This window comes from Osmerus mordax, chromosome 15, assembly GCF_038355195.1.
Source record: "Osmerus mordax isolate fOsmMor3 chromosome 15, fOsmMor3.pri, whole genome shotgun sequence".
Classification (NCBI taxonomy): Eukaryota; Metazoa; Chordata; class Actinopteri; order Osmeriformes; family Osmeridae; genus Osmerus; species Osmerus mordax.
Window position 1 is genome coordinate 10,913,214 of NC_090064.1, and position 18,794 is coordinate 10,932,007.

The 18,794-nt window shown below is 47.6% G+C and overlaps 1 protein-coding gene across 1 annotated transcript in view; it reads left to right on the forward strand.

Annotated features, from left to right (window-relative positions):
• Window positions 1-18,794, forward strand: part of sema5a (sema domain, seven thrombospondin repeats (type 1 and type 1-like), transmembrane domain (TM) and short cytoplasmic domain, (semaphorin) 5A) — a 75,687-nt gene that overhangs the window by 44,590 nt on the left and 12,303 nt on the right. Inside the window, 9 exon segments of the mRNA XM_067252216.1 lie at window positions 505-511; window positions 1,775-1,896; window positions 1,898-1,983; window positions 3,238-3,331; window positions 3,333-3,359; window positions 5,365-5,546; window positions 5,628-5,771; window positions 9,295-9,442; window positions 16,498-16,723. Coding sequence (XP_067108317.1) covers window positions 505-511; window positions 1,775-1,896; window positions 1,898-1,983; window positions 3,238-3,331; window positions 3,333-3,359; window positions 5,365-5,546; window positions 5,628-5,771; window positions 9,295-9,442; window positions 16,498-16,723 — 1,036 coding nt within the window.

Sequence of the window (18,794 nt, forward strand, 5' to 3'; positions counted from 1 at the left end):
TTTGTGTGTGTGTCTGTCTGCTTTTCCCCCCCCCCCCCCTTGGACTCACACAGTAAAGTGGGACTGGAAGCCGACTGATGCCAATGAGTCTGTAGCCATGAGAAGACATCAAAGCATTCTGCTGATGAATGCGATTTCAGTGAACCACTCCATGTGTCCTCCATATGCCAAAATACACACGCAAACTATCCCTCGCTCACACACACACTATCAGTCCCTCTCTCACACACACACACACATACTCACAATCCCTCTCACACACACACACACAATCCCCTTTCTCTCACACACACACACAAACATGCCACACTTGCACAGACACACACCTCACACGCAGTTCCTGAGTGATGCATGGTAAACACCATGAAATTGCAGCCAGCGGGCTGTCAAGGAGGCAGACAGGTAATGAAAAACACACACGGTACAGTATGTACCAAAACAGCTCCACGCTCTGTCAGTTTTCGGTTTCCTGGTAATGTTTCTGGTTACGCCCACCTTTTCCAGATCACCAGTTTGAGCCTCTGCGTGCCAAAAATTATTCCTCTCTCATTGTTTGCAAGTGAAGTGTGAGTAATGCGGCTTAGAGTCCGGGGCCGTCCACAACCAAGAGCTCTGGATGCTAACCAGACACTAATGAAAACACCTGAAACAATGCCAAGGCCATTAGCGTCGGCTAGCGCACATGGCTAATCACAGCCCTATTAGCTTTTAAGTGCACTCCACTGATTGCGGTTATTTCGTGGTACCTGTTAGCTTTTGTTAAAGGTCAGAGAAGGCAAGGCTCTATAGCGCCCTGTGTTTCAGACGTCTCTCCCAAACCCACACGTGTTCACCAGACTCCTTACCCTTTTCAGTAACCCCAAGCAGAGCAGGCATTTTTTTGTCCTCAGAAAAGTACCAGTTCCCACGACAAGTTCAGGAACTTGAGCACGGCAGTTTAACTTCCAGGGAACCAGAATGTTGTCATCAGTACTACACTACCTATCTGCATTGCCTCCATGCCCACAGGGTCTCATTCCAAGCTTTATCAATATGCTATCATGCAATTAGACCCAAAGTCCATCGGAGGCAAAACAAAGCTCCCTCTGGCCAACACTGTTCTGAGTGAGCCACCTTGAAAAAGTAATAACTGTCAATGTTATTGCACCTTTCTGTCTTAGTGCTGTTTCTGAGAGACTAATTTTTTCCTCGCCGAGGGGGTGGACATGTATAATTGATGACGTTTGTCGAGTTTCATCCAAAAACGTCTCTTGTTACCTCATCGCATCAGGGCCCCATCCTACTGTAGCAATGAAATGAGATGAACTGTGAGGCGTCTGGCAGGGTGACACCGATATTCTCCGTTGATGTCATGTCCCTCAGGGCGACCCTACCTGTGGCTCAGAGCTCTGTCCCATGCTAGAATGATCGTGGAGAAAGCAGCCTGTCACACGGTCTGATGATTGTCTGCTTGAGCCGTCAGGCCACCTGTCTATCTCAAGTTCCTGTTTGGAGCAGTAGTTTTATGTCTCTGCGTTGTTGTTGGCGGGGTGTTTCACGTAGTTGTGTTGTGTGCGTCTGGGTTTGTGAGCTGTAACTTCCTTCTCTGATTAACATTCTTCTTCATCATCCTCTCGGCTTATCCATTTTCCCATCCACCACTCTGTCAACCTCCTCTCTTCCTCTCCATCCTCTTTTCCCCTCTTCCTCATCCTTCCTTTACCAGCGCCCCAGACCCCCTCAATCCCACTCTCTCCTCTCTTACCAATCCTTGTTCCCCACTTCCCTCTTACAGACTATGGAACCATCCGGAAGGTCCTGTCTCCAATGAACCAGACCATGGGCAGCTGCCTATTGGAGGAGATTGAGTTGTTCCCCCCCAGGAAGAGGCAGCCTATCAGGAGCCTGTTGATCCTCACAGCCGCGCAGTGAGCTGTACGTGGGTGTCAGGGATCAGGTCATCAAGATCCCTCTGATGAGATGTAACTTCCACAAGACCAGAGAGTGAGTACTGAGCACGCACATACACGCAAGTACACACAGGCACACATGCTTGTGCACACACGTACACACACAAGCACGCACATACTACACGCACACACACACACAATGACAGACTTTTGCCAAATGTTCTCCCGTGAGTGTGTGTGCGAGTGTGTTCATCAAGATGTATTGAGTTTCCTTATCAGCAGACGATGACTCACAACCTCTGGTGCTTGTGTGTGTCTTGTGTGTGTCTTCCTGTATGGGGGGGGGGGGGGGGTGCGTGCTTGTGTGCTTGTGAAGAGAACAATGAAATGATCTTGTTTATCTCAGAGCAGAGAACAGGGATCATTCACAGCTGTGTCTGTGCTGTCTCAACACCTGAGACACCTCCAAGACTCACAGCACCTGGAGAGATGTTTATTGCCCCAAATATATCTGGGCCTGACGACTGGTCGGCTCACCTGTTGTCTCATTCATTCATTCATTCATAGTATAGCTTTATTTAGATTAACTTCACTGGTGCTAAAGGTTACTCACCTTTGCCCCCAGTGTTGGGTTCCTGTGTGGCTGTGTTGAGCGTGATAGGCAGAGTCTGTTGTGCTGTGTGTCTCTAGGATATATTACAGCCTGGCGCATCTTTCTCTCTAATTCTTTCCTGAAGTCAGCACAAGACAGCTCATAACCCCACGACTATTGTCTCTCTTCCAGACATCACGTCATTGTGTGTGTGCGTATGTCTGATTGTGTGTGGGTGAGTGGGACACGTGTGTGTTGGATCATTCTGGGCTGGGCGTGCATAATGATGCACTGGGGGCATGCAAGGTTGTCTGTGTGGCTTTGAGATTCGTCTCGGTTTCAAGCTGTTCTCATTTGCTAAAAGGAGCAACATCAGGGGCTTTTTTTCTGGGTGTATAAAAACTCCAAACACAAACAGATCCAAAGAGACAAACACAGATATTGATCTAGTCCCGCGGTCAACATTTGTTGTGAGAAGATGGTAAGCTTTTATTATTTATTGACATTAACATCCAGGTGGTTGGCAGAGGAAGGGCTGACGTTTGTGCTCATTTTAGGTCAGGGGGTGGGGGGGGGGGGGGGGGGGGGGTGTCGGCAGGTTAGACTACCGGTACTGATACTGTAAACATGACAACACTACACCTAAGGCAGCCACATGCATCATCGTATGGTATACTAAGAAATGCGTCATCTCTCTCTGTTTCTCTCTCTCTCCCTGCTCCTTCCCGCCCTATTCCCCCCCCCCCCCCTGGCCAGGGCGTGCGTGGGGGCCAGGGACCCCTACTGTGGCTGGGACATAGTGCTGAAGAAGTGCACCACCCTGGAGGAGAGCCTGAGCATGAGCCAGTGGGGAGCAGAGCATAACAAAGTGTCCGTGAGTACTGTCACCCCCTCCCTGATCCACACAAAAATACAGGTGTGACAGTACGTCAATCAATCTCCCCACTCTGTTTGATCACCAGCACAACCTGTCCTTACAGTTTATTCCCTCGTCTTAGTTTGTGGAGTTTAGCGAGGGGCTAGGTTTCAAGGCTAAATCAAACAGTAACTGTTTTGTTTCTGACAGAGAGCCTTTCTGGGTCAGTGGCCAGTAGCAGTGTTAAAAGTGTTGAAAAGTTGCCATATCTTTTTTATGCGGTTTCATGTTCAACAGGTTATTTGGCAGAACTAAACACCCCCCGGCATCTGTCACTGTACCCGAAAAACACAAGCATACACACACACACACACACACAAATATGTCACAATGCAGCGATAACAATGACTCATGCATCTTATGAAGCTCACTATCCACCTAAGTGGTAGTTGTTTGGGATCAGAGTGCTGTTGGATGACATCACTGTAAACACAAGGCTTGTTAAAGAGTTCTTGCTTGTTATGTACTCTTTCTCCTGGTTGTTTGCTACTGCATGGTGCAAAATAGGGCAAATTGTATTTTATCTGAGCTTCATCCAGTCTGGTTATAATCGTTGTGGAATGAGAATACATCTATTTTACAATAACAACCTGAAAGCTAACAGGACAATGTTGCCAGAGAAGCAACACTGAATCAATTCTTCACGACGGTTCTTTGCCCTTGACTACTAAACAGTCTGATGTCTGACTGTGCAGGCCCATTCAGGTCGGAGTGGAACACTCGAAAGGTCAAAGTCATCGGTGGTTGTGTTAGGTTGTTACGGGTCCATCACACAGTTGTGACTCCTTTTCTGAGGTCAGAGAGAAGGTAAAGTCTGTTGTTTTCAGAATGGTTAAGGTCCAGGTTGAAAGTGTTAGGCATGTTATATACTCCGCCTAATGTGTGGGTGGACACAAGATGCCATCTGGTACTTGCAAATGAAAATAAGCAAAGAAGGAAAGTTTTGGTTTTTTAAAGTGTATTTAAGGTGAAACTGAACCGCCTTATTCACAGTATGTTTTTGTTAAGACTTCCACCAAGGTGATATGGATCTTAGCTCCTAAATATATTTTTGCTGAGGATTCTAATGATAAAAAATTGTCTGTGTGTAGCTTTCAGTCTCACCGTCTTCCATTTAGGAAATCCATGTGCTTGAACAATAGAGGAGTCTGCTGTTAGATAAAAAGCAGCCTGTGAAATGAAGACTGATTGTTGAGATGTCACTTTTCATCTGACAAAATGTCTGCTTTATCTACAACGTCTCTGTCAGAAACATTGTCCCCCTGTTTGTCTGTCTCTCTATACCATCATGTAATTAACTCGTATTATTCTCCATCTCATTTTGAATGAAAGGAAATATGAAAGCAAAGTGAAAGAGTTTTTTTAAGCCTGTGTTTCTTTTCTTCTGTTACCTTGGCACTGCATTCATAAGAACATTGGTCCCTTGGCAAAGTTCTTCAATTTGAATATGTGACAAGGTTTAATTATCTATGAGAGCGGGCCAGTTTAGAGGGCGAGTTTATTTGTACTCCCTTCGAATCAGTAACAGAGTTTTCCTCTTTTGTTGATAAAATGCTTCTTGCATTTTGAAATTACCCTGAAATATAACTGTTCGGTGAGTCAGATCACCTCCAGTTTGGAATTTCACGCTATTGCTTTTTCATATTAGTCTGTCTGGACATCAGAGGTAATGTATTTCTTCCATGAAACAGAACCCATTTTCAGTTTTGTTAGAGATTTTAGTAGATATTCACTTCTTGTTTATTTATGCTTATGGATAGCTTAGGCTTTTATCATCTTTTGCATTCTTATAATGCAAATAGAGGGACGTTGTCCAGTTTTTTTTTCAACCACACTCTGTCTCTTTATATCCTGCATTATTTTTAAAGTTATCTTTTTTGAATATTGATGACATCACCATACTTTTTTTGTTAAATCACTTCCTGTTTGCGTCCAGTTCTGAGCTCGTCTTCCTGTGTTATCACCAGGTGCGTAACGTGACTGTGGATGGAGGCTTTGGAGTCTGGTCAGGCTGGGGGACTTGTAGCCATAACGACGGGGGAAGTGCTGGGTCATGTTTGTGCCGAACGCGAGCCTGCGACAGCCCTGCCCCCCAGTGTGGAGGTCAGCAGTGTCATGGCATCAGCGTTGAGGTCGCCAACTGCTCCAGGTACCCATCCATCTATCCATCCATCCATCCATCACCTTCTAGGCTGTAACCATGGTAACCCTGTGATGTGTGTTTCCATAGAAACGGGGCATGGACCCCCTGGACCTCCTGGTCTCCCTGCAGCACCAGCTGTGGGATTGGGTTCCAGGTCCGCCAGCGCTCCTGCAGCAACCCAACCCCTCGCCACGGGGGACGGGTGTGTGTGGGGCAGAACCGGGAGGAGAGGTAGGCCCATACATGGACGCACACATCAAGACACGCTTGCTACACAACATTAGCATTAGCCTAAAACTCTGAGGGGAAATGAAAAAAAACTTCAAAAACATCTAACCACAGCCACAAGGACAAACTGGACACAGACACACATGCATCCGTGCAAACACACGCATGCAAAGGTCACACACACTCGCATTCTCACAGTGTCACTGCAGTCCATTTAAAACTTTGGGAGTTGGGAAATATTATATATCATATATGTCTTCTAAATTGCTCCAGTACAACCACACACCTCCCCATTAAGAACAAGTTGGGAGCCCGGGCTCAGTAATTATCTGGCTTTAACACATAGACCAGCCAGCATTTTGAAGCTTTGCAGCTTTAGCAGGAATAATCACCTCTAAAAGATGTTTGTATGGTTCCCAAGCAACATCAAAAGCCCTCAAGAAATTTGGTTTTGTGAAAGGAAAGTGAAATGAGAATAAGAATGCCACATGAAAAGCTCAGGTAAAGGAAGGTCAGCATCTGTTAGAAGTGTTTTCATCTTACCAAGTTCACTTTTCTGCAAAGTTGTTCTGTGAGAGTCCTTCATGTCTATGACTCGACTGCAGCTTTTAAAACTTCCGTGGCGAGAGATCTTAACAAAGCTGGACATTCTTTATCTGCGTCTCGGATGTGTCTTGGTTACACAGACGTCATGCTGTCATCGCTTTCATTCACGCCCTGTGGTCGGTGATGGAGGGAGAGAGACAGAGTGCGTGGGATGGAATGAAAGGTAGGGAGGTATAGATATATGCTAAGATGGCAAGCATGGAGGATGGACAGAAAGAGATACGGCTAACTGGCTTATCCGTGGGTTTCCGTGGTAACGGAGCCGACCTGTTCGATTTTAGGGTTTAAATCTAACTTTGCTGTCTCTCTCTGACTTTCTCTCTCTCTCTCTCGCTCTCTCTCTCTCTCTCTCTCTCTCTCTCTTTCACGGTCTCTTTCTTTCTCTCACTGTAGCTCTCTCTCACTGTCTGTTTCTCTCTCTGTGTCAGCCCTCTCTCATTCCCTCTACCCCCTTCCCCCTTTTTTTTCAAACCTTTCACTCGTTACAGGAGTCCAGATGACCCTAGCAGGTCTGAGCAGGCCTGCAACAGAATCTCTCTTTCTCTCCAGCTCCTCTTCCACACTCTCTCACCCTTCATGTATTCAGCTCCCCACACACCTCTGGCAGGCCCTGTGGCTGAGCACAGAGCTGTGTTGAGGCTGCCAAGGGATGGGGTTGGTTGGTTGGCAGGGTTTTTGTAAGGGAGGTTCTACGCCAACTGCACCATTGTAAACACAGTCTATATTAGGGTACAAGTGTGCTTGTGTAATCTGTTCCGTTTGCACATCCCCGAATTTCTGAGCATGCATCTACTGTACAGGCTTTGATGCTCAATAAAAAGGCCTGGCATTTCTAGTAAGGTTTAGGAGAAGAAATGTTTCCTTTTAATGTAGGGAGTGTCCCTTTAATGCCTGGAGATGGCCCCTGCTCCTGTCCTCCAGCACGCTTCACACTTTGTTCTGGCATCCTCTCTCCCTGCCTGCGGTGCTGATGCCAGATGGCTGTGGTTACAGCTATGGAGAGGCCTCACACACACACACACATATTCATTCCAAGGCCAACAAGTCCAGTACTTTTCACACCTAACTTTTTTGAGTGCTTGGCTGGAAGTACTTCAGAAGTCTGGCCTCCATTGTTTCGCTGGAGGGAAAAAAGTTCAATGTTGATCAACCAGGCAATGCTTAGAAGCTGAATATCCGTCCGGCAAACGCACGGCTTACATTTATGTTCCCCATGTACAGCGTTCTCCAGAGCACATTAACACTGTGGACCCTTGCTTAGTCAGCCTATAGGAAGTAATTAGCAGCATTTTGCTTTTGATATTCAGCCCAGGCTTGTGAGAGTGTGGGGTGGGGGTAGTACTGTAGAGCGACGGTGCATTAAACAAAGGCTAATCTCATCTGGACCAAAGCAATTTGCATGCATGGATTGACAACACGTTTAGCCTGGCTGTAAATCTCTTTACTATGGATCTGTACAGGTTGGCTCCCCACTCTGGCACAGTGGGGGGGATGCAAAATGTCAGTCAGTCTATGTGGCTTTCTCATTCCCCCCCCTTTCTCTCTCTCTCTCTCTCTCTCTCTCTCTCTCTCTCTCTCTCTCTCTCTCTCTCTCTCTCTCTCTCTCTCTCTCTCTCTCTCTCTCTCTCTCTCTCTCTCTCTCTCTCTCTCTCTCTCTCTCTCTCTCTCTCTCTCTCCCCTCTCTTTCTCTCCCCCCTCTCTTTCTCTCTCTCTAAGGAATATCCATCATATCCCATTACCACCTCTCTCCTTTCCTCCCTTCATCGACCCCTCTGTCCCCCTCCATCAACCCTTCCTCCCTCCCCTCTCCCTCCATCGCCCCCCCCCTTCCCTCATCGCCTGACAAAGCACAGGCGATGTAATGCATAAGGACTCAAAAATGCACCACAGTTATATTTCTCAAGTTACTGATATGCTTCGAACAATAACACAAAAATATGTTATAAATGGTCCCTTATCCCTGCCAAGTTTCAGAGAATATGGAGGAGACCATCTTTATATATCGGACTCAACAAAGGACCGCTCTGCTTTTTCTTTCCACAAAAGGCAGTTTTTATATCTCAAAAACAACAGAAAAACCCCATAGCAGTTGGGGCCGAGGTACTTTTATCATGTGTAAAAGCTGTAAATAAATGATAGTCTCCAATAAGACTGTCTATAGAATATTGCTTTGGATAATAAGCTCTGAGTAATTAACCAATGGTGCCATGCAGTAATCCTGTCTTGTAAATGATCTCATTAAAGATGATAAATGTGACCGCATGGCTGCTTCATAGACTGTGTCATTAAGATACGTAAAGTGCACACACACACACACACACACACACACACAGACTCATTAAGATCTGAGATGAAGTTGTCATAGATGGGATTTCCATGCCCGCCCATGCCCACGTTGTCCCTTGTGTTGTGATTCCATCAATAAGTCTTCTTTCATGATGTGTCATGCCTGCTGACAGATGCATAAAAGAGATGTATCTGCTGTGTAAATGTCTGCATAAACGGGCAGCTCCCCCCCAAACTTTCATCTCTGTGAATGAGATTCCCTACAGCCTTTCTCCTGGCATGATCCCAACTTCTTTGATGCTATTTCAGGCCGATGCCAAAGATCCAAATATGATAAGTCCTGGGAAGCCTTGGGGTATACATTTAGGCCTGTCTGTATCTCAAGTCCAAGAAGCCACTCATTTACTGCAGACCAGTAAGAAACTAGACGGAGATGGTGCAGCGAGTGCTCCGCTAATTTAATATTTCCCCTTCAAAAGACACACACACAGACACACCCACACACATTCTCCCTCTATCTCATCTCGTTCTGTCTCCTTCTTTCGCACAGTCAAATACTCGCACAGCCTCTCTTTCTCTCTGTCTCCTCACACACGGATACACACTCACGCTCTGCGTTCCGTGTCTTTCCCAGGTACTGTAACGAACACCTGCCCTGTCCCCCTCATGTTTACTGGTCAGCCTGGTCGTCATGGGAACGCTGCACCGTGCCCTGTGGAGGTGGCATCCAATCACGACACAGGACCTGTGAGAACGGCAACGAGTGTCACGGGTGTGGCCAGGTAGGACGTTCGAGTAACAAGATGCCATGGACATCCTCTCTCTCCCCATCTCTCTTCCTCTCTCCCTTCCTCTCACTACACCCTCCTCTATCTCTCTCTCTTTCTCCATTTCCCTCCTTCTCTCTCTTCCCCCTCTTTCTCTACACCTCTGTCTCCTCCCCCTCTCTCCTTCCCTCTTTCACTATAACCCCCCCCCCCCTCCCTCCAGTTAATTTACAGCATGTTGGCCTTTTTAGGTCCTGAGTCTAAAATACTGCCGTGAATGCCAGAGGGCTGTTCCACACTCTTGTCCATAATAACCTTTAGCAGTCAGATCCATTACTGAGGCCTATCTATGTCCACAAGTACAGTCATCCTTCCATGTATGAATGTACAGGACACTTTGATGACGTGAGGATGGAATGTGAGTCACGCGGAAATGATGGTTGTGATTATGTCGTTCTCCCTCTATTTTCAACCACACATGCCTGTCCGCAACTCTGGTGTATAAAAGGAAAGAGCTTGATGTCTTCCAGGAAACGAATTATGGGATGTAAGTCAGGGAGTATCCGTGTACAGAATGTATTTTCTTAATTTACATTTAGTCATTTAGCAGACGCTCTTAATCGAAGTTTGTGTGAGTGTGTGTGTGTGTCCCTGTGTCGGTAGCTGTAGTTGTCATGCCCTTCAGCCACCCACATCCAAGCCTCAGCAGCCTCACCGCACCTGAGTGAACTAGATCTGCAGTAGCAGTTCAATGGAAGAGACTGTCAACCCACTGTGAGGGCAGGACACATGACAAGATGACCAACCTGGTTAGAAGCTCCCCGAGTCACTGAGAGAGTGGACCTACCTCACAGTAGCAGCCACACAGCGGGTCTGAGTCATCTGCTCACTGGGCCGTCCTGGGCCCTGTTCTGAGAGGGAACCCAGTGCTCTAGTCTGGATATGAAAGGGATCTTCAAGAGCTCTTTAGACTCCATAGCTATAGTGGAAGCCAGCCTTTCCCTGTGTGTGTGTGTGTGTGTGTGTGTGTGTGTGTGTGTGTGTGTGTGTGTGTGTGTGTGTGTGTGTGTGTGTGTGTGTGTGTGTGTGTGTGTGTGTGTGTTAGGTAAAGCACTCTCTTGGAGCTCCCTTTGGATAAAAGTGTCTGCTAAATGAATAAATGTAAATGTATCCCCTAGGTGTATTCCCAGTGTGGGGTCAGGGGGTAGTGGGTTATAGCACTGGGTAAGGCACTGTGCTGTAGGGGACTATTTTTATCAGCATTGGGGTGAAGTGCTACCCAGAGGAGATTACAGACAAGGAAGTAACAAATTAGAGGGGTAAGAGGTCAATTACACCACTCTCTCTTTCTCTTGCTCTCTCTCCCTCTCTCTCCCCTTGTCTGCATTATTTTCTTCTCATCTTAAACCTTTATCTTTCTTTCTCATCCGTTTCCCAATCCCCACCCCCTCCCGCACAAACCAGCATTTACCAGGGGCGCACACACCGCCCCTGGTAAATTGGATCCTGCAACCTTTTCATTGACTCTTAATCTTTCAGCAGCACAACAAAAGGATAATCACAGATTTCTCGCAGCCAGCTGTGTTGTGAATGTGTCTTTACCGAGACACCAGACACCCCTGCTCCCAGAGCTGTCACCTGAGGCCTTCTGGAAGAACAACTCAGTTAACTAGTGTCACTGCGACATCTGAACCCTAATCACAGAAGCATTTATTTTAGTTCTTCAGGAACTCGAACACAGTTCTTTTAACATTGCTACTACAAATTGCCATTGAGTTGTAGTAGGAGTGTATTTAATATGCGACTTTCTCAGCTGCAGTAAGTTGGACGTCTCATGTCCTAGTTTTCTCATGCTATTCGCATCTATTTCGAGAAAAGTTGTGGAAACATGTCAGGTATTGTGGCATTTGTACTCACCACCACAGAGAAGGGCTGTGGATGATGAGAATATCTATCACCTTTATTCTGGCGAAGCCTAGAAAGTCTTACCGGTGATTGAGTGCGGTTTTATGAGCCATCTGTCAGTGTTTTCTCACCCGGATAGAGCCATGTTTAATTAAGACAGACAGGGGCACAAGTGTCATCAGCTCACGTAAAGTACACACGCACACATACATTTGTACTCAGCACCCCAGTGCCTCCCGGATTCCATTTGCCCCCCTGTGGGGCCAATTGAACACAAACGTGTGTGTGTATGTTTGTGTAATGCCTCTCTCCTTGCGTGTGTGTGTGTGTGTGTGTGTGTGTGCGTCTGTGTCTTATGTAGGCACCTCGCTGTGTATCTCCCTCTGTCTTAGCGTGTTTTCACCCTAGTCTTTGTCTGCTAGAATTGATATTGCTCTGACCACCTGTGGTCTATCACCGGCATTAGTCAGACAGTAATCGACAGCGCAGCGCAAGCATCTGTTAGCTGCTTCGGAGACTTAATTCTCTCCAAGAAGAGATTTCACTAGAAACTGCAAGAGTCTGGCTTCATTAAGATGGCTACGTCCTCATCCCTCTCCCTCTCTGGGAAATGTGTTCACACAGAACCTGTTGTCAAGCCTCCATGGTGCTAGTCTCCAACTCTGTTTACCTATTTCCTGAATGGACTTCCGTTTGCAAGGCATGATTATTTCAGCAGTGGCTTAGTTGGCTAATCCATTCCAGTCAATAATAATAATAATTATAGTGACATCAATAGCAGTAACTTTCTTTGTGTTTAGCTTTGCATATATTTCACTCACTAAAGCATTTGTCTAAAGCTTAGTGGAGCGAGGGGGTGGGATGGCGGAGGTAATTGTGTCAAGTCTGTGATCAAGCAGGTCTTATCTATCTGGAGCATGTGTGGTCTATTTCTATGATGCATCATTTGGCTAATTCTTTTAGCTGTTTATGCCTGTTATTCAGTTCATCCTTTGTAGCTTGTTGGTGTCTAAGCCAAATCTTGGGACTGTTGTCTTTGTTTGTCTCTTGTCTTGTCATACGTTACAAGTGTGTGTTGAGGTCAAGTGTGTGTCGTGGTTTGGCTCCGTACTAGACTTCGTTTTTGTGGTTGACATAGTCAGCTGTGAACGGATCCTAATAACTTGAGTGCTCTTTTCTTCTAGAAACTTCAATAATACAACAACATTGGATGATGTTGTTTGAGAGAACCCACATGTGTGTGCATTTGTGCAGCCTAAGTGGTGTGTGTGTGTGTGTGTTTGAGTCTCCGGAGGCGCAGTGAGATCTCCAGTACAGGCTGACAGCAGGCCCCATTACAGGGGCAGAGAGGCTGAGTGGGCTGGAGAGAGAGGCGGCCATGGGCCTTGCCTTGACAGAGTGTGGCTGGGCACACGCTGCTAATTGAACTGATTTGTCATGGAGTCCCATAGTGCATTAGGCTCCTGTCTCCGTCGACTCAGCTAAGATAGATGGAGAGCTTTGGGATTAGTGCTTGGCCGCGCACACACACACTCATAATTACAGAGACGCACACTTAGACTAGCCCGCTTGCGCTTACAAAGAGTGTGTTTGATGATATGCACACATGTCAAACACACACACACACATCCCTCACAGTTCTTTCAGCTACACAAGGACACATATTGATCAACAACACAAATACATACAATACAAAATACAAAAACTTAATTTCTACACACATAGTGTACAACCTTGTGCTGTTCTTTGAACAGGAAGGGAAAGATTTAATTTAGTAAAATTTATTAATTAACACTAATGTATCCCTCTGACATTGCACATTGAAAGCTTTTTATCACTGCAGCATTTGATAACTCAATTACAGGAATACTGGAGAATACAAAACACACACATACACAAGCACACTCACATCCACACACATCTAGCGACCCTTGAAGTATATTAACAGCTGACTGAGTCTAGTGATGTAGTAATGCTCCAGAGACAAACCCTGTTTATTTGGTTTCTGTGCCAGCCTGTGACCCCCTCCACACACACACAATCATTAAAAAAAACGTAAGGTTTAGTGTCATAGTTTAGGTGATCTTTTCTTAAGGTATTATATAACACTCCCTAGACAAGCACCCCTCCAATCCTGTACTGCTCCCCTCACCCCCTGCCTGCACCCCTCTCACCCCCCACCGCACCCCTCTCACCCCCCGCCTGCACCCCTCTCACCCCCCACCCGCACCCCTCTCACCCCCTGCCTGCACCCCTCTCACCCCCCACCCGCACCCCTCTCACCCCCCACCCGCACCCCTCTCACCCCCCGCCTGCACCCCTCTCACCCCCCGCCTGCACCCCTCTCACCCCCGCCAGCACCCCTCTCACCCCCCACCTGCACTCCTCTCACCCCCCACCTGCACTCCTCTCACCCCCCACCTGCACCCCTCTCAACCTTCCGCCTGCACCCCCCCAAGCCCCATTCCACCCCCCTCATGTCCCTCTCCCACCACCCCTGCACCCTGCCTGCCCCTCCAAACCCCCTGCTGCACCCCCCCACCCTCCCGACCCCCCCCCCCCCCCCCCCCCAGACTGAGACACTCGAAAAAATAAACAGCGTCGTCTGACACTGTTTAAAACACTCCTTCGTGGAAACCTGGCCTGTGTAGATCCCCAACTCTGTGTGTTGAGGCAGTCAGGTTTGTACTGTACCAAACAGCACATTCTCCAGCCCAGACGCTGAGCCAGGAACACATTACTTTGCTCCCCTTCTATGGGCAGCTGCCTAATCGAGGTGTTGTGTGTAAACAAGGTTCTCAGCAGAAATGCTTCTCCGTCGTTCGTAATGCATATGGATGGGAACGGCAGGGTGGCGGCGTCGCATCCAGGGCCTAATTGAATCCAATTTTGAGTTCCACATGCTACTTGTCACGTCTGGCTGCGTTCTGCTGCCGTTTCACTTTCACTTAATTTTCCTCGAATGGAGACGTGGCGGTCCTCTGTCGCTGGGCTGGAGACGAGGAGACGAGGCGATGATGCCTGTTTTTCATCACTAATGTTGCAATTAGCTTGTCGCGCTCTGGAACATTTTTACGTAGACAAACTCTGTCACAGGGGTGCATCAACGTTGATTTTGAATCTTTCCATCTCTCTGTTCAGACCTTTACAAGTGATCTGGGTACTAATCCAAGCAATGATTATGGATATTAACATTTCCAGTTTGTACCAGTTTTATTGATTTTTTACCTTCTGGCCTGTGGTCCATTTCTAAAGCATTATTCACATTGTGTTGTCAAAAGTGAGATCTCCAAAGTTTACTTTGTTCTATTCTAAGTGCCTCACTTACTAGCATGTACAGTATGAATAGGACTTGCCTGCATAGGCAGCTTCCTTTTAAACAGTAGATTTGCCATTGGAGACACTGTGAGGCTGAGGTTTAAACCTTGCAATGATCTCCTCTGCCCTGTGCATAAACACTCCTGTGCAGAAACACTCCTGTGCAGAAACACTCCAGTGCAGAAACACTCCTCTGCAGAAACACTCCTGTGAGGAGAGGAAACTCTTACTAGACACTCATTAAACATTGACGGTGTTTGGCCACGGCTCGGCCACATCAAACAGCCCTTCCCGTTCACAGACGCGCTCTGTGTGTTGATTTCATCATTGTGGCGTGGGGGTGTGGAGGAAGTCCTGTTGGTTGGCATCCTTTTTTTGGACTGGGCCAGTCGCTCCTCCATCGCGTAGCGGCGTTAAATATTAACGCCGCGGAATGCTCAGCAAGCGACGCGTGAGTTGGGGGGGTAGGGTGAGACGGACTAGGACGACACCCTCATTCATCATCGCTGTAACTCAATCTGAATCTGTCCAGTGTCTTTAACCTTGGCCACCTGCTTCTGGCAAACAAGTGAGTAGAAGGGGAGAGAGATAAGAGGGGGGGGGGTGGGGGGTAAAATACACCGACTAAAAGACAGCGATGGGTTGACTTTAAGCCTACAGCTTAAACTCCCCTGTCCTAAGCCCGAGGGCGTGTGACAAGCTGACGGATGCCGAATGAACAAAAGGAATTTTTATCTTATTTCGTCAAGGTCTGGCAGTCCCTCAAGGCCTACTCAGCATGAATAACTAAGAGGAGTGAGAATGGAGTTTGTATCACCTTCCCTCCTCAATTACAGTGTCATATACCCCTGTTCACATCGCTATTTTGTCTCCTCTCTGTTTGTTTGGCTTGTCATAAGCTGCAGCTAGAGTGAGCAGCCTGCTTGTTAGACACGGTGAAGTATATATTTAACTCTGGCTCTCTCAGTCCAAGACGAGAGATAGCACAAGAGAAGAGAGGCGTTATTTTAAGGGAGGCGAACAAAACGGCTAATTGAAATGCTAACACATGAGCCAACCAGACGGGGTGAGAGAGGTACTTAACGCCCGTGGCTTGTTTCTCAACGTCTAACACCCATACAATAGCAAGGTGTCAAACTGAAATATCACTGTGAGTTATGCATCCCCACTGTTGCGTGTTGTCTGCATATCACACCATCCCTCTTTCTCCCTCATCCACGCTCTGACCTCATCCACCCTCCGCCCCTCTCTTTTGCTTCCCCCCTCTTATCATCGGTCTTGCCGTGCACGTCCTCACACCCTTCTTCCCCTCCTCCTCGGTCTCCATCCATCCATCCTTCGCCTCTTCCCTCTCCTCCCTCAGTTCAAATTCTAACTTGATCAATGACCTTTCTTGCCTGGCTTATTTGCCTCATGTCCGGTTCAGCGTGTGACCTAATAGGAATGTTCCCTGTTTGATGGGTTCCATTCGCCTGGCCGGCAGGAGGGATGGGACAGGGGGGGGGAGGAAGCGGGAGGAAGAGAGGAATTATTACCTCGTATTGAGGTAATACGGGGTAATACAACAATAAACAATTGAGTGATCAGATTTACTGAAGACTTTTATTGTGTGGACTGCTTGTATGGACTGCTTGTTCAAACTGATATGGAAATATAAATGTAGCTGGTAGTGGCTCCTTTTAACCCACACTCCCAACAACAGAGACAGCTCTTCACTGAGGGTAAAACCCAGTTCTAGTGGGTGGTCTCTTAATATATCCCTCAGGCTAAGTTGTAGCTAGCTGTTGAGTGGTTGCGTTTGCTAAGTGGCTGTTGTAATCACCCTTTGTGTTCCTGTGTGTCTGCAGGAGTACCAGTCCTGTAACACCCTCCCATGCCCCGACCTGAAGAAGACCACGCCCTGGACCCCCTGGACGCCCGTCAACATCTCCGACAATGGCGGCCACTACGAGCAGCGCTTCCGCTACACGTGCAAGGCCCGCGTGCCCGACCCCGCCCTCCTGGAGGTGGGCCGTCAGAGGATCGAGATGCGCTACTGTTCCAGCGACGGCTCCACTGGCTGCTCCACGGATGGTAAGGAGCGGGCCTGTCAGATCCTTCCCCCTGCGTCTTTCGCTGACGAGCGTTTCGCTTCTCCGTTTTTCTTGTCTCTGTTTTGTATCTCTCTCTCTCTCCCCGCCTTTTCTATCCCCGCAGGCTCTTTTGTCAGTCCGCAAATTCCCTTAAATTGAATCTCTCTCTCTCCTCTGTCATGCTTCTCTTTCTCTTTTTCTTTCTCAATCCTCCTCACACTCTGTCCACATCAAGTGCTCCAATCGCCTGGAGATCCTCCCAGTAGCACCACTTAAGAGCCACAGAAAGCAGCTTATTTTGTGTCAATTTGACACGTCTGACCTACAGAACGACACCTAGGTGGTTCTTGCTCCGAGATCCCTGTTCCCTGTCCCTCCGGCCTCATGTACTGTGCCCCATACGTCCACCAGAACCAGACATGGCCCCTATACAGGCTGCTAACAGTCAAACAAACAGGCCACTAATTGACATGTTGTTGAGTGGGAGGTGCTGGTGAGGGGAGTGAGGGGGGTGGCAGAGGAGGAGGTGATAAAATGGTTGTGGATACAGATGTAGCCGTTAAATATGTTTATTGAGTCGCTTGCAGGTCGAGATAGAGACAGTTTCGTGTTACGACGCATTAGCGTGCTCTGCCAATCCTTTGAGGGTGTAGTATCTCTGGGTGGGCCTCCACAGCTCAGCACGTGCCAAGCTAAGAGCTAGAAGAGGGCTTCTCTCTCTGGTCTCTCTCAACTTTCTTTCTCTCTTTACTTTTGCTCTCTCCTGTTCGGTCACTCTCTGCTTGTTTGGTTTCTCTCTCTCGGTTCTTTGTACTGACACATGACAAACACTGAAGCTTTGTTCCTCTTACCTCACGGTCCTATCAGAGATGAGGCAGCCAATACCCCTTTACCGAAGACTTGTTAATAGAGAAGCCTATCTCTTTGATTTGTGGGAGGTGGTATCAGAAACAAAGTGTTTCATTTGGAACTGCCACCCTGAAGTGAGACTAGCTGCTGTTACGTGTTAATTAAATAGTTTCAAAGGGACCAAACATGCTGTCACGCTGTTGTAAAGAAAGGTCTCTGTTGTGGAGAAGTGATGTAAAAACAGCAGATGGTAAAGTTGTGTTGGTTGGCTTGTTAACTGCTAACTGTGTTCCTGCTGTATTTCTGCTCTAAAGCCGGCCTCAAACATGGTCAAACTTCACCCTTTCCCTCCTCCACCAGTGCTGAGAGTTTAAGCTTCTTAGTTTAAGACCTTAAAGACACTGCACTAGTAAAAGTGACAGAGAGAGGCTGGTGTCATGTGGCTGTCTCCAGGGATAACCCCTGTCCTCTGCAGGCTGTGCATCACAGTCCTGGAGAGAGAGGCAGGGATGCGAGGAGTGGAGTATCATAACAGGCAGAGAGGATCTGCGTCTTTGTATCTATCGTTAGCACTCAGGCTGTCCAAAGAGTGGTGGGTGTGTGTGTGTGTGTGTGTGTGTGTGTGTGTCAGCCCCAGCCCCCCGATCACCAGCAGCCAACCCAGTGATAGATGCCTTCACAGGCCATGCACAGGGACAGCAGTTAACTTATATCAAACCAAGAGGCTATTCCAAGATAATTACCACCTCTCTGAAGGTGTGTATTGATGTCCACGATCGGGGGAAAAGTCCTGGATATCTTCCTGAGATGATGAGCGCCCAGAAGGAATGGTCTGTCACCTGATGAAGATTTAGAGTTAGTATCAGGCTGCTCACCATCGATCCAGCCCCCCCCCCCCCCCTCCAAACCCGCCTCCTCCAGAAGAAGGCAGTAAAGCAGGGCAGCACATTGTGTGTGTGTGTACCTGTGCATTTTTGTGCATCCACACATTTTGTGTGCCCACGAGCGTGTGTTTGTGGGTGAGCTTGTGCATGCGTGTGTTGTGTGTGTGTGTGTGTGTGTCTGTATCCCAGCAGTGACTATGATCAGAACGGTAAACCATACGGCAAGATTGTGTGTCACTGGAGATGGCAGATAGACACAGTGCTTTACACTTCCACAAAACAACTAATAAACTACGACACTCCTCACCGTCTGCGAGCCAGACAACGACATCTATAAAC